The sequence below is a fragment of the Lissotriton vulgaris genome, chromosome 7 (assembly GCF_964263255.1).
Source record: "Lissotriton vulgaris chromosome 7, aLisVul1.2, whole genome shotgun sequence".
Classification (NCBI taxonomy): Eukaryota; Metazoa; Chordata; class Amphibia; order Caudata; family Salamandridae; genus Lissotriton; species Lissotriton vulgaris.
The window spans coordinates 1,428,647,522-1,428,664,122 of NC_141695.1; the positions used below are offsets into that span (position 1 = coordinate 1,428,647,522).

Genomic DNA, 16,601 nt, shown 5'->3' on the forward strand with positions numbered 1-16,601 from the left:
AAGGTGTAATTTTAATAGAGCATGATTTCAACAAATGTGCTAATTGTTTAAGGAAAATTTAGTTTTTAAGCTTTAGGCAGGAATGATGCCAGAAGACTTAATACTAGAACATTACTATTCAATAGGAAAAAGAACTTGCATGCACACTATGGATATGCCCTTTCTTAATCACACTGAGTTTAAGATTGAAATTGAACAATTGCACCACAAATAAATGGTGATATCAAAAGATATAACTGGATGTCTCAATCATATTAGTGGATGGAGACAGCTGAACCCTTCACAAGATCCAGTGACGGATGGAATAAGGTAGTAGACAAAAATAACCCCTAGTGCAATACACAATTCAAAGCTTCAAGCTGTAAGAATTGAGTTCAGTTGTACAAGAGGATAGAAAAATAGTCCTGAGTCCAAATTACAAATTGCCAGGATTGTGGGATCAAAAGAGGCCATGTGGATGCAAAACACATAGAATAATAAACTAGAATACTGGAATATATTATATAGGGTTATAGAGAAATAGCTTTAGTCTGCTTCAAATGGATACAGTGAATTAAAATCCACGGATGAATCTGGTTTGAGAAAATATGGTTACTTAGATTAAGATCAGAAGGGGTGCACCTGTGCACGTTATCTTGCTGCAAGCATACAGTATTTGAGGTACAAGACGATGCTGACGGTCATTGAAAATATCATCCGATGTTCTAGTTTTGAGACAGATGAATTTTCATCCCCAGTTAAGTACATAATCAGATCTATGCATGAAAGTGTTAACGTTATTTTCCTTTTAAGTGTGTGCAGTATCAGGAGATTAGTGCTAAAGAGGGAAACATATCAAGGCTGAAGATTGCCCTCATTGTTGCTGGATATTTTTATAGAACCTTTATTTAAAAGGGTTAAAAAGCATGTTTAATTGAACTTGATTTCTAATATGGAGCTAAATGTAACCTGCATTGTGAAATTGTATGAGAAACAGTGAACTTGTCTGTCATTCTTTCAAATAAAAATATATTTTTTTAAAAGGGTTAAAAAGCAGTAGGTGAAAGTTGCTTCTGAGACATCTTTTGAACTTATTAAGACCCATTTGCATGCATAAAATCTCGTATTTCCTAAGGCCAGATAAATCAAGTGCCAATATAATCGTCAGAGTAGAGGTCTTGTTGGTACGTACTGTACCAAGAGGACACATTTCCTGCAAAGTTGAAAGGTAACCATTATGAGCAACATTGTCAAGTCTCTGTAGGATTGATGAATGATATAATATTAATCAATCAATCAATCTGGAATTATATAGCGTGGCTAATGACCCACAAGATTATCCAGGCGCTGAGGGTACTGCTGCGGGGGGCTCAGTTGAACATCCAGGTGTTGAGTCCTTTTCTGATTTCGAGCAGAGATGATGAGGTCCGTACGTGACGCAGGAGGTTGTTTCAGGCCTTTGCAGCAAGGTAGGAGAAGGAACGTCCTCCACAGTTGCAGATGTGGGGTGTGTGAGCGAGGCAGAGGGAGATGGAGTGCAGGTGGAGGAGGCAGAGTGCAGGTCTCTGGAGGGAAGGTGGAAGTTCAGCTGGTGGTTGATGTACGCTGGTCCCTGATTGTGGAGGGCTTTGAAGGTGTGGATCTATATCTTGAATTAGCATCTCTTCTGTATTGGTATCCAGTGGAGCTTCTTGAGGTGGGGGTGATGTGGGTTCTTTTAGGGAGGTCTAGGACGAGCCTGGCTGCTGCTTTCTGAATTGTTTGCAGTCTCTTGAGGAGGTGCGAGGTGAAAACTCTTTTCTATAAACACCCAGACGTAATAGTGTTCTTGTTGGTGTATACTAATTTCTGTTGTCTGTCCTATCATGCAGATAGGAAATGATTTGAAAGTTTCATGACTTCAGTATGACTTTTATATAAGTAGAGTCAGCTATCAAATCTACCATAAAAACTGTGTGGGACACTTACTGGAAGGACAAATTATTTTTTTAATTAAAAGACTGCTAACATGAATTTGAAAATGTATATGTTCTTTTATAGCAATAGATAATCGTAAACATAAAGGCTTCATAGAGATCACTTGCCATCTAGCACTCTCATGGAACCGTTGCCTCTGTTTCAGTGGTACTCCACCACAGTTCATATCTAGTGAGATGGCGCTGTAAACAAAGGGCAGTTATTTCCACCCAAAACTTCAAAGAACATGTGTTTCTATAACTGGACCGAAAATTGAAATCTTCTTGAACTTAGGAAAACTTACTTTGAAGGGAACTGAGCATTTTTCAAGTGCAGTAGGATGCTTCCACTAAAGGACGATTGTGGGATCTGCGTTTCCTTCCGAGCCCTTTTGCAGGTGACCCTGCACTGGTAAACTTTTGAGAAATTGCCAGTAGCACCTTTTCTTAATCAAGCACATATTTTTCACCTTGCAAGTCTTAGTGTGTGGATTAAGATATTTCAACAGTCTAAATGTAGAGTGGTTCAATTACAACTAAAGCTTGAGTATTAAAGAAAATGTATGTATGTATATGGTATTTCTATAGAGTGAGCCTATCCAAACAGCAGTGGAGCACTAAACATGGTCAAAGAGAAGTGTACAGTTAATGTGTAATAGGAGAGGAAGCTATGTTGTTTTACTATCTCCTAAATTGGAGCACCGTTATGGTAGTGTGGTCAATATGAAGGATATTGTTCCAGATCCTGAGTGTAAAGGTGGAAAGGGCCTGTTGTCTTGTTTTTTCTTTTTTACTCATCTTAGACTGCAGTCTTATGGTGTCTTGACTGTTGGTGTGCCGAGAACAACCACAGATAGTGGGGCTTGTGTGCTAAATAAACAGGGTGCTAGTTGTGATGGCTTTGTAAATGATCCAGCTAGTTTTGAAGATGGTGCAGGCCGGCAAGCGAAGCCCATGTAGTTCCATCAGAATTTGGGTGATTTGATCGTAGTGTGTAGTGTCCTCCTAGGCAGTGCCAATCTGGAGTCTGAGACGCCATGAGCATGATATTGCCACCATTCAGATGCTAGAGTTCAAGGGCTTTAACTGCAGCTCTGAGGGAATTTTGTGGATGAAACAGTTTGATTTTCTTTAGAGGAGAGAACTGGTCATCTTCCTTTTTTGAGAATGTGTTTCTTGAGGATGAGGTTGGTGTCCTGGGTGAAGCCAAGTATCTTGGCATTTGGGTGTGTTGGGTTGAGCTTAAGGTAGGTACTGGACATACAGGTCCTGAAGATGTGAAAGCAGTGTTTGAGATGTTCGATGTCTGAAGCAGAGGAGGCGTTCAAGTTCAGTTGTGTGTCTTTGGCTTATTTGTGAATGTCAATGCTTTTATCTGCGAGTAGAACACCAATGGGCTCCAGGTAACTGTTGAAGGCAATAGGAGACCGTAAGGAACCCCGGGGGACTCCACATGTTATAGGAATCATTTGTGGTCTGGACGTACCCAGTGTACAAACTAGTGTCGGTTGGAAAGATAGGAGAACCAGTGAAGGGCACTTATGGTGGATCCCAATCAACAGTTTAGGGTAGGCATGAGGAAGGGGTGATTGACTGTGTTGAAGGCAGCTGAGAGGCACTGCATTATCAGGAGGCTGGGGTCATCTTCCTCTGTGGTCAAAAGTGCATTGTCTATGATATGTAAGGTAAGAGTCTCTGTGCTGCAGCGTGTATTTTAAAGCTAGACTGCTAGTCGTACTGGAGATGGATATGACTGATGTGATCTTCGACTTGAAAATGCCCTGCTTTTTAATGATCTTGCCAATGAGGAAAGGTGGGAAATTGGCTGGTAGTCAGCTAGGTTATCATGGGCTAGTGTAGTTTTCTTTAGGAGGGGGAAGATCTGGCCTGCCTTGAGAGCTTCTGGGAATATGCCTTGAGTGAGGGTGGCCCTACAATGTTAAGTGTCAGTAGGAGAGCTTTGCAAAACCAAAGGAGAGGATAGACAGATTGTTGAACATTGCAGCACTCGCAGTCAACTGATCTGGATTTAACCCATCATCATTCTTTAGCTCACTCTGCCACCCCAGTTCAGACATGGCCATATGCAAATCAGTTTGACCCTGTGCCTCATGGGAACAGTCCAGCCCGAACTGCCAAGTCGGAGGAGAGCTTTCCCAGACAGAGCTTTGATTAAGGACGATGGCAATATGCTGTCTTCATAAGAAGTGGCTCTGAGGGAGTCTAGTATGTCAGCGAGATCTGGGAAATGGTTAATGTTTCAACATTTGGCAAAGAGGAAGATCGAGACGGTGACTCCCCTTGGAAATGTATGTGCCTCGAGGCCAGCCTTAAAAGAATGTTTTAATATTTTCTGTAGTTCTCCTTTCCTTAAAATGAGGGATGAAACCATGAAAAATGTACTGAAAATGTCCTCTACAGACACAGAAAATCAGAAAATTGCCCGCGGAGTTTACCAAATCTAAGACTTTACCTTCTAAAATTGTTCGAAGTCAAAATAACATAAAAAAATATGTAAATTAAGTTGAATTTTTTCCCTGTCATAATTTCGAAGAATGTTCAGTATTGCTTAGTGAGAAGGAGCTGCTGAATTTTAGTTCTTGACAGAGTATTTACAGAAGGCTTGAAGAGATTCATCACAATGAAAAAGTGCATAGAAATAACAGATTAATCTAGACTCTTACGAACAAATACATACAGATGCTTGCTTTCCTTGCTACAGAGATGATGCAGGTGGCATTGTGCTGTGCAGACCATAAGTTGGGTGATTTATTGTACTCAGTGCTTGTAGTTTCAGCAGATTTCTCAAATAAGCGTCTTAAGCAAGCTTATTTAATGCAGATCAGACATTGCTGTGCGGGTCGACATCTTGCCGTGCAAGTAAGCCCTTTGTATACAATCTTCCATTTTTTGTTCTCTGGATAAAATTAAGGAGGTGTTTGAATGTTTGCGCCTCATAATAGTTCTCCCCAGTGCGTACCCTTATTGTATCGTACCTTTTTCTGTTTCTTCCTTGGGTCTAATCTGCTTTACTGTTTGTATTTCTCACTCCTGCATCTTCTCTCAAGGAAACACCTACCCATCTCTTGAAAATGCAGCCCCTCTTCCCTGACTCCAATGACCTGGACGATCCCTCTGATTCTCAGCAGAGACCACTTCCTACAACCACCAATAGATGCTTATTTTTCAGTGATTATTGATAAAGCTGTAAAACTCGCTTGACCACTAAAAACGACATCCTAGATTAATTCTGTCCTTCCCACCGTCCTCCAGACACATGCAAACAGCATTTTTGTGGTTTTATGCAGCCATGTAAGCAACAGATGAAACAGTTTTTCAGCAAGTTGGTTTACAAATTGATTGAAATAATGCAAAGTATGATGGGGACCAGGGGAGAGCTGAAGCCTGTGTCAAAGGCAGAGTGGAGGATGTGCACTGTACAAGGGGAACAAGTGCCAAATGACAATATTACATAAAACGTAGTTAACATTGACCTTTCCATTAGATTGCATGAATATCTTGCAAAGTTGCTTTTGTTAAGAGGTGCACGGTATGCGTAAATACTAGAATAAAAGGCACATGATACTCTTCGAGTTGGAAGTCAATAAGAGGTACAGCACACATGAGGCAAACTGGTGACAAAGGGCCAGATGTACTAACATTAGGAATACTGATTTCCTAATAGGGACTATATCCGAATCGCAATTTGGAAATCCGTATTCCTAACGTAAAGAAACATTTATTTATAAATAGCGATTCACTGTACCTTGCAAATCGACCTACCTCATGAATATTAATGAGGTAGGTTGCAATTTGCGACCCATTAGAAATCACAGCCATCACAGGGATGCTGCTGAGGTGAGCAGACCACAATGTCTGTGATTGCTTTTTAATGAAGCATTTTATTATTATAATTTTTTTAAATGCAGGCTCTGTGATTGTTTTTTAATGAAGCATTTTATTATTATAATTTTTTTTAATGCAGGCTCTGTGATTGTTTTTTAATGAAGCATTTTATTATTATAATTTTTTTAAATGCAGGCTCTGTGATTGTTTTTTAATGAAGCATTTTATTATTATAATTTTTTTAACGCAGGCCGTTTGCCTTAAAGCAACTCGGAATAGGTTTAAAAAGAAAAAAAATAAACTTTGAAGTTTCTTTTTTTCCAGTGTAGGCAGTGTAGGCCACTCCCTAATCTTAGAAAATATATTTTATCTATTTTCAAAGGGGAGGGTGTCCCATTGGAATGATTTACCACCTCCTTCAAGGAGGGTATATAGTAGTAATGTTTTGGGACCGGAGGTTTGCCTAAGACAATTAATACCCCTCATTCAGATTCAGTATTTGGAAGAGACCCCGTAATACGCCCCTTCCAAATCCTGCATCACAAAACACAACCGCGATTTTGCTTGGTACATATGTAAAAGCATTTTTCCGGTCAGAAATGCATTGTACATGTGGACCAAAGTGTGTGAGCGAGCAGAGGAGAAGGGCGAGTAGTCGTGGTAGAAGAAGAATTGTAAATCATGTCTCCTGCAGGTATAGGGTGAGCAGTAGGATGAGGAGCACTGGCTGACTGAGAGGAAGAGATCTGGTAAGAAGATGATGGAGAAGTGGGTGAGGAGAATGCGAAAATGTAGATCATGGAGACATTTTTACGGCAGAGGAGAAGATGAAATATTGCGAGCATGAAAAATGAATTAAGCCGACATAAGGGCAAAGAATAGGGGGAGTGAGCAAGACGGTTTGAAATATTGTCAAGTCAAAGGGGAGCAGGTTCAGCGGGCCGGGCTAGAAGAAATACAAGATGAGCAGAGAAGGAGAAGTGGATAAGAGATACAAGAGGGGGCTCTCTGACCAGGCAGTGAAGGTAGACCACAGTATACCTGCATGTAGGCAGTGAGAGTTGAGAGTGTGGAATGGTGCGGGAGAGAAAAAGAAACCGAAAAAAGGGTGAGAGGACCTGTGCGTGAGATTTGAGAAGGTGCTGAGTGACTTAGTTAAAAGGGTCTATGGAGGACCGAAGATACGAGAACCTGAAACTATGGGAAGGGCGTTCATGGATCGACCATGTGAAGGGGTCTTCATACTGGGGGGCTATCCCCCGCATGGGTTTAAAGTGATCCTGGGGGGGGGGGCAGGCTCTGGCTAAAATAGACATTATACCCATAGCAGTGCCTTGTTTTCAGTAGAGAAAAATGAGCGCCAGTGAGCTACTCTGTAATGGATACTTTTACAGGTTTGTAAGGCCTGCCTGACCAGAATAATATGTTTGGAAATCTTATATTTTATTGCATTTTTAAAATGGCAACAGAACTTAACTGAAATGTTTAAATAAGCCGAGACCTATTGCTAGTTTAATTGAATGTTAGGAACATTTTGAAGGGGTGGCCCGGCGGCTGTGGCAGTGAAATGTTTGAAGACCACTGTCCTAGTGGCTGTGGCTGCGTTGTGTAGATGTAAGAAAAATGATGTGAAGGGGGAGAGAGGTGTCAACCTGTAACTTGGGTTGTGATACAGTATTTTTTCACCTATTTTTTTGCAGCAGCCTTACTCCCAACCGTCCATCTTCCCCGAAAAGTGATTCTGAACTGGAGATCAAAGGCCCAGACCTCTCCCCTAGAGGAGCAGAGTCGCACATGCAGTGGAACTGGGGGCGTCTTCCGCAGGTGAGACTGGGGACCGGGGCTCGTAACAAAGTTTTTGTAGGCTGGCGGTATTTGATTTTTGTCGATAAATTTACGGCTCACAATGATGAGTGCATGCCGAGAAGAGTTTATCAAATGTGTCGACAAAGGTCCACAATTACAAAGTAAATGAACATGTTGACTTGGAGCAGATTGTTGGCTCAGGATATCTGAAGAGGTAAAAGAATTTTGTTCAGAAATAAATATTTTTGTTAATTATGGAGGTTTTTTTTATAATATATTTTTATTCGTTTTGTACAATTATTAGAATCATTGTTTGGTTCTCATAAAATTCTATGATACATTATCATTCTATACATATCTATGTATCCGAGTGTTTATCATTTCAACATTTTGCCCCACCTTCCGTGGGTTAGCTTATAGCTCAATGATTGTTCACTTCAAACTTTCCCATTTCTATAACTCAATATTCCCCTTTTTCCCCACCCCCGCCGCTCCTTAGACCTCTCGTCCTATTATTGCTAATGTCTCGTTTAAATCTTCATATTATCACCAGTGTATCTATCTTATTCTGTTTTTTAGTTTCCTTCTACATCTATGTATTGTTATGGGAAATTCTTGATAGGTGTTCATGTTGTTGCTTGCATATTCTTAATGTCTGCCAGCATTGCCGTCCATGCACTCAAGTCATCTTCCAACTTTTCGTCTGGTCTGACCTTTTTCATACATACCGCTTCTGCTGTCGCCCACTCGCACATGTCTTCCAGCCACATTTTTATGCGGGGTGGGTTTGGGCTTTTCCAAGATATCACAATTCGCCTTTTTGCCAGTATAAGCCCCAACATTACTAATCTTATCCGTAACTTTTTATTTTTGGGGATTGGTAGTAGTCCTAGCAATACTGTTTTCATTTCATTAGGTTTTGTCCATCCTGTGGCCTTTTCAAGCTTATCTATGACTTCAGTCCAATAGGAGGCTATAACCGGACATTGCCACATCACATGCAGGAAATCCGCCTCTCCCTCATTACGTCAGGGGCATTCAAGTGACTGAGTTGGGAACATTTTACTTAGTGTTTTGGGGGAGAGATATGTTTGATGTATATAATTATATTGAACCAATTTAAACCTCGGGTTGGAGTTCACTTTCTTAGCTCCCTCATGCACTTTAATCCATTCTTGTTCTGATAAGGCCCTTCCAAGGCCTCCTCCCAGCGTGCCTAGACCAGTTGGGTCGGGGCTTTCAAGTCTTCCCTAAGTGCTTGATACATATGTGAGATTAGGCGGCCACCCTGTGCCATATAGAGCATTGCCTGGAGCACTTTTGTTACTGGTGGTTCCTCCGGGAATTACGCCCACAGCTCGATCGTAACATGTGATATCTTCCAGTATTGCAAAAATTGCCCTTGTCCTAGCTCGCATACTTCCTCCGCCTCCTTGCGGAAGATGAATTGTTTATTTGGAAGAAGGTCTCCCCTTGTCAGGCATCCGCCTTCTTTCCATTTATGGATGGACATATTGTCCGCTATTTTCGCAAAGGGTTGTATCACCCAAAGCAGCATGTCTGGGCGCATAAGTGGCGTAGCCTATCACCTTCTTGACTACTCGTTCCCATACTCATGCCACGTGTTGGATTATGTATGGGCAGGCTCGCGATACCCCTGCCCCCCTCATTAAGTGTCCCGCTACTGAGCCGCCATCGTATGTTCCGGCCAACAGTCTCTTTTACCAATCCTCATTATCATCTAGCCTGTAAATTGCATGTTGAAGCTGTGCGGACATGTAATATAGTTCAATATTAGGAACTTCTAGGCCCCAATCTTGCCTTGTTCTTTGCATAGTCTTTAAGCTTACTTTCTTGCGTTTTGATCCCCACAACAGCTCTATCAGTATTTTATCTAATGTTTTAAAGAAGTGCTTGGGAATCTCATAAAATGAATTTTGAATCACATATAGACATCTCGGCAGAACGCTAATTTTTGTAATTGCGAATTTACCCATGAGCAACAACTGAAGCCCCTGCCAAAAGTGCACTGAACCCTTCACCCCGTCCACTACTCTCCCTATGTGTAATTCCAAATTTCTCTCTGGTGTATTTGCCAGCCTTATTCCCAGATATTTGGGGTCAGTTTCTGCCCCTGGTAATCCTGTTATTGGCAATGATTCCCTTGGCCTTCCGGCCAGCCGGCCCATCAGCAATAATATTGATTTGTTAGAATTTGTTTTTAGTCCAGAAAGTTTGCCAAACTTATTCAGTATTTCCAACAGTTTGAAAGCGGTTGAGTGGACTGTCGAAGGAATATTAGAGTATCATCTGCTTACGTGGAGACCACGTGGTTCTTGTCGCCTATTTTTATTCCCCAGTTATCCATCTGTTACCGCAAAGATTCTGTCAGCGGTGCCGCAAAAAGTAGCGATGACAGGTACCCCTGTCGAGTGCCTCTCTGCAATATGAAGACTCGTGATATTAGCCCTCCCATGTGTATGCGAGCCTGGGAGAATCATAAAGCAACCACAGCCACTTAATATATCCCTCTCCCATTCCCAGTACCCTGTGTTGCCCATAGGAATGGCAAGTAGTGCCAGGGCACAATCCTCAATTTATATAAATGTAGAATGCCACACATGTGCCAGTCGTCGTAGGTTGTGTGTGTTGCTACGATTGGGAATGAACCCAGATTGGTCTTGATGTATCAGAGTCTACATACAGGGCAAGAGTCTATTGGCCAATACCCCACTTAGAATTTTCTAGGCTTAAAAGAGAAATTGGCCTGTATGAAGTTGTGTTTCTTGGGTTCCTACCTGGCTTAGGGATCATAATCACCATAGCCTCCCTCATTGAAGCTGAAGAGTCTGTACCTGTAATGCCTCATTATACACCTCCAGTAGTCGATGAACCCGTAGTGGTGCAAACACTTATTAAAATTCAGACAGAACCCCAACATTACCTGGGCTTTTAGCTGGTTTTAGCCTCTTGATAGCTTCTGATATCTCTTCTTTAGTGATTGGGGCATCTAGTCCTTCACTTGTCTCTTGGTCTAATTGTGGCAGACCTAATGTATTCAGGAACTCTCCTATCGCTTCTATTGGAGGGGAAATTTGCTTTGCATATACCTTCGCCTTATGCTCGGTTAGAATACCCAGAATAGCAGCCTGGGTGTAAACCACCTTCCTGTCTACTGTTTCAATTTCTACTGCAGACGATATTGGTGTTTCATTTCTTATTAATTTGGCTAAAAGTGCCTCGACCTGTCATCCTCCATGTGTGGTTAAATTTCTCCATACGGTGTATGGCCTCCAATAAGTATGTTTGGATATTGCCCCATTCCGTCTTACACTGAGGATGGGTATGTAGCTGTGTTTCTACTTTTTGCAATCTCTTCTCTTGGGATTGATTCTCTCTCAAGCTGCTGGCCGACCCCATATGTGGTTTTTATACACACACCCCTCTTATCACTGCTTTCATTGCCTCCCATTCTGTTGCTCTTGTATTCGCTGTCTCCCAATTATCCTCAAAATAGTTAGTGATCTCCTCACTGATGGCCTTAACAAAAGGGGGGTCCGATAGTACTTCCACCCGTATTCTCCACTTGGGTATAGGTGTTCTAGGGCGTTTAACACTCATTGCGAGCAACTCTAGTGAGTGATCTGATAAATACCTATGTAAGTAAGTTATGTCCAGTACATCAGGGGTCAGGTCACGTGATATAAAGCATTGATCAAGTTTGCTAAATTTATTCGTCCCTGGAGTGTGGCAGGAGGAGGATATTTTTGTTGGATTCCTTACTCTCCATATATCTTGCATGTCTATTCCATTTAACAAATACCGGAGTGTTCCGCTCATGTATGTTCGGTTTGCTGTTGGGTCTAGGGGGCGGTCTATCCAGGGATCCATCCAGGACATAATAATCATGGTGTTATACTGCTATGTAGAGGCTGAACGTCAAAATGCAACATTTTACACATTACGGACCGGCTTCCCGGAGTTGTGGGACATCCATCAATATGTACCTATACTTCCCTAGATGGCCTAACTGTAGTGTAATTGTGATTGGATTTATATAGCCCTTACTGCTCCTGACGAGGTGCAGGAGCATCAATTTCTCCCTTACCTGGATCCCTTCTGCCTTGCAACGCCAACTGATTTTCATTGCAGCTATATAGGTCGGCCCCCTAACTGCCCCGATATCGACCATTATCTAAACTCCCTTCAAACAGGCAAAGGGCCAGAGCCTAAACACTCTGATCTCATACTTCTCAAATAAGCATTGGCAAAGCCAAACAGTCCTGTGTTGGCTTCCTGTCTTTTCGCTTTGTAAATTCATGTTTTGTTTCGTCATTGCTTCCTCAAAGCTTCATTGCTGCGAAAGCTGCTGGGCCCACCAGTATTGACAAAGATGCCTAAAAACAATTGAATATTTGTCTCAGAAAGCACACATTTCTATAGTAGCCTTTTGCATTAAGGGAACTACTTTGTACATGGATGTGTTCCTTGTGAAAGCACAGAATGCTGTCACTCACAGGAAAGTTAGCCGGTGGCTTAAGTGGGCCGACCCCATGCCAAACAGCCTGTATTCTGTAGCAAAAATGTGACTGACAGAACAGCAGGCCAATAGAAGAAGAGGGCTGCCTGAAAGCTTCTTTAAGTAGGTGTGCGTATTTATATATTTAGTATTATATACTACTACAAGGGAGCATTGGGGAGATTCTTCCCCCTCCAAGAAAACGTGGGTAAAAATGGAAAAAATGATGCTTTCTACAACACATTTTTCTTTGTATATTCAATTGTTTGGTTTTTAGAGCATAGTAAATGATGACCTTACAGTGCACCAGGATATGCCAATCTTTACTGGGACTCTTCAATAATTCCTTCACTATCACCCTCCAACAGTACATCTCATCTCTCCATAGTACAAAAAATAACTTTCTAACCTAGATTACATTATCATTGTAACTTATTAACTGCTCATTCACAAAAGGATCTATTTGACAAAACAGTAACCACTTGAGCTATGCACATGCAATACTGTTCTGTGATCTGCATAGTACACCCTATTTGCAGGAGGCATGTTATCCTTCTGTGCTACCTTGATTTTATAAAATCTGTCTCTAGACAAAACTCAGAATTTTCTTCAGCAGGTACATTAATCACCAGAGTTATCTTGGCACTTTTATTGTGGCCTGAAAACGGTTGGATATACAAGGAACTCTGCAGTGCTTTTACAACTGCTGCACTGCTACAAAACCGGCCCCCGGTAACAAAAGCAGCCCCATCCTCCTGGGAAACACCTGAGGCCTGGTCCAGCCAGTCCGCATTGTCGACGATTGGGTTTTGAAGACTTGCACGCCCCAGGCAGTTGCCTCCCACCTTCAGACTACAGCAAAAATTCTGCATTGGCTTTGGTTTACTATCAATGTGCTGAAGTTACACCCGACTCCCTCTCAAATGCTCCCTTTCATCTGAGCTTTTCTGGGTGCGGTGCAGTTTTGAGCTTATCCCCCTGAGCAATGAGTCCAGGATATTTAGGATATTTTCAACCTCTATCCTGGATTTCGGTGAGACTGATACCGAGGTTGCATGGCCTCATGGCATCCTACATCCTGTTAATAACACATGCCTGTTGCCATATGAGGTCTCTGCTGTGGTACCTGAAGTTCCTGTGGGTGCAGCATCTGGGGAATCTCTCCGACATGGTCCAATCTCGGATGGAACTGCAAAAGACCTGCAGTGGTGGCTAACAGACCTCTATTTGGTTAGTGGCTGACCCCTCCCCTTCCCAAGCCAGAGCTGGTTGTAGTGACAGATGCATCAGTCCTGGACTAAGCAGGCCATCAAGGAGAGGTGGAAATCAGGGGACTCTGGTTTCTGGGAGATTCCGGGCTCCACATAAATCTGTGTGCACTTCAGGCAATCCAATTGGCATTGAAAACCTTTCTTCCTTCAATCAGGGGAAGCCTGATACAGGTTTTCACGGACTACATCCCAGCCATGTGGTATTGCAACAAACTGAGCGGGGTGGGGTTGTTGACCCGTTGCCAAGAGTCCCTGTGCATCCAGATCTGGCTGGAACACCAGGACATATCGCGCGTGATTCAACACCTGGTGGGCTATTTGAACTCCAGAACGGACAAAATCATCCGTCAATGCCTAGGGGATCACAAATGGCTTCTCCGACTGGCGATGGCGATAGGTCTCTTCCAAGAGTGGGGAGAGCCTTGGTTAGGTCTGTTCTCCTCCGCCGAGAACATGCAATTTCTACAGTTTTACTCACTAGAGTTTTCAAGCCTGCTCCCTCTGAGACGTTTTTCATCTTGATTGGAGCTTTGGCCTCCTGTGCACCTTTTTGCCAATACCACTCCTGCCCAGATTCCTCATGAAGCTCAGGAATGACTAGGCCCAAGTTATCCTTGTGGCTCCGGATTGGGCACAGAGAGTTTGGTATCCCCAGCTTTTGAGCATCAGCATGGGTCCTCCAATGAGGCTGCCTCTTTGGGAGGAGCTTCTGTCGGCAGCAGGACAGGGTTCTGCACCTGAAGCTGGAAATGCTTAATCTTCATTGGTGGATATTGAGTGGCGATGGCTGACCGTTTTCAACCTTCCGCCTGAAGTCTGCAATGTTATCTTGGCAGCCAGGTGTCCCTCCACCAAGACGGTATACACCTGCTAACGGAGCAAGTTATGGCATGGTTTACAGATAAGAACGATCCTCTTTCGGCACCCCTTTCCCATGTTTTTGTTTTTTCTTTTCTTAGCCCGGCAGGGTAAAAAAGGGGGTTATCTTTCTGCCCTCTGCGCATTTCTGTGGTTGCCAGATTAGCAATCCCTTTAAAATCCTCTATTGTATATAGGTTTCTCAAAGGTCTTCAATATATGTTCCCACCGGCACCTTTCATTATGCTGCAGTGGGACCTCAGCCTTGTTCTTGCATTTTTGATTGTGCTCCCTTCAAGCCCCTACATACCTGTCCACTAAGACTTTTTACAATAAAAATGTCCTTCCTAGTGGCGATAACATCTGCCTGGAGGGTCAGTGAGTTTACAGGCACTGTCCGCACATCCTCTGTACCTTAACATCGACCCAAACAAGCTGGTCCTTCTGACTTGAACAACTGTTACCACCAAACGTGGTAACTCCCTTTCACATAAGCCAATCAGTCACTCTGGCTACCTTTTAGGCTGCGCCTCTCCTCCCTAAAAACAGGATAACCTCCATCCACTGGACCCAAAAAGAGCTTTGTTGTTCTACATTGACCACACAAAAGAGTTCCGGGTGGACGATCAACTCTTCTCGGGTACGCACAGCATAGAAAGGAAAAGCAGTGCAGAAGCTGACCTTATCATGATGGATAGTGCTCTGCATTGAGATCTGCTACACTATGTTCAAGAAGCAGCCTCCCGAAGGGTTGGAGGCTCATTCTACTAGAGCTAAGGCTGCAGCCACTGTGTTAGTTCGCGGAGTTCCTGTTCTGGGTATATGTCAGGCAGCAACGTAGGCTTCCTTGCCCACGTTTACTAAGCACTACTGCATGGACAGTCCGGTCCGATGTGACATTCACTTTGCCTATTCGGTCCTACAGGACTGCTGAGTCTAATCTGTATCGCCGTCCCCAGGGAGGTATTGCTTGGGTACTTATTCTAACGTAAGGAGTCTGAAGCTAGAGGTCTCTATCAGATGAACCAGTTTCATCCTTTAGTAGCGATGTATGTGGTAGAGATTCTATCTAGCTGCAGATTCCTTACTGACTCACCTATCCTCCCCGGTCTGCAAATGTATTTCAAAGTTAAAGGTTTATTCCCCTTTACGCACCAGTATTCAGTGTTCTTTGTGGCTCAGTGCTTCTGTCATAGAAATTTTCAAAAAGAAACTGACATCAGTGCGCATGAGTGGCGCTCTAGGCATCGTGCACGCCACTTCCTGCGCAGATTATGGGAACAATGTCAGGCGAAGCCAAACTACGCCACCTACTGCCGCACAGGGGTACTGCTCACCAAAACATTTCAAGATCCAGCCTAATTACCGGGGAATATTCTAAGGTAAGGAACATTCGGCTAGATAGCCTCTACCAGATAAGACAATATCGAAGGTAAGCAACTTGTTAATTAATTCCTTATTTGGTTAGTGCTTTTCAGCCAACCTTCCTTTACTTTTTTCTATACTCGCACGGGTTGCAGACCTGTGTTTGGACTCATGGTTTGTACTCGATAGTAATTTATTTTTATTTTTTTGAAAACCTTTATTGACATTTCAACCAAATACAAGTATGGGCCTACAACCCCCGGGGCCGGCCGCTAAGGAGATAGATTAACAGAGAGCAATTTTAATCACATGCAGCACCTCAGGGAGCAGAATCTCCATGCTAGCATACTCTCGGTCACTGAACAGCCCAATTAGGAAAACAGTATATAAAAGGTTTTCATTTTATAATATAGGATGGAAGGATCAGGTGCCAAACAATTTCCCAGCAGCGAAAAATGGCAGGCAGAATAGTAAACGTGGCAACAGTAAACAGTAATCGATCAAATCAATGGCGCTGAAACAGGAGGTTCAGGATGTGAAGGGATATTACGGTCAATTCGCGCCTGCAGTCACCTGCCCTAAGGCCCAGAGAACACCACGAAAATTGAGGCATAGATAAAAATCAGTGATTGATACCAAAGGAAACCCACTGCACTGACCTAGAAAAAGAAAAAGACAAAGAAAGATAAGAGAAGAGAAAAAAGGCCATAGAAACAAAATAAAAGCAAAAAAATCCCCTCCCCCAACCCCCCACCCTGCACCCCTGCAGATGACTACGCCCCCCCCAGCAGTGTGCCTGTCGCCCGAGAACCAAACCTGAAATATAGAAGAAACAGAGAAAAAGGCGAAAGAAAGGAAACCCCCCCCCCCCAACGGGGAAATGGAAGAGGGCTATAGTCCATGCGCTCCCGGTTTCCCCCCCCTAACAAAGGGGGCCCCCTAAGCCAACACGAATAAAGTTGTCCACCATACAAAAATACCCCCGGGGGGAACCACAAACCC

General features: G+C 43.0%; 1 protein-coding gene across 11 annotated transcripts in view; it reads left to right on the forward strand.

Annotated features, from left to right (window-relative positions):
• Positions 1–16,601, forward strand: part of LPIN3 (lipin 3) — a 428,785-nt gene that overhangs the window by 291,528 nt on the left and 120,656 nt on the right. For 8 of the 11 annotated variants that reach the window (XM_086932215.1, XM_086932217.1, XM_086932218.1 and 5 more), the window contains one exon: positions 7,481–7,604. In XM_086932215.1, the coding sequence (XP_086788341.1) occupies positions 7,481–7,604 (124 nt within the window). The remainder of the gene's footprint in view (positions 1–7,480; positions 7,605–16,601) is intronic. The other 3 variants (XM_086932222.1, XM_086932221.1, XM_086932213.1) reach the window with 1 other exon arrangement.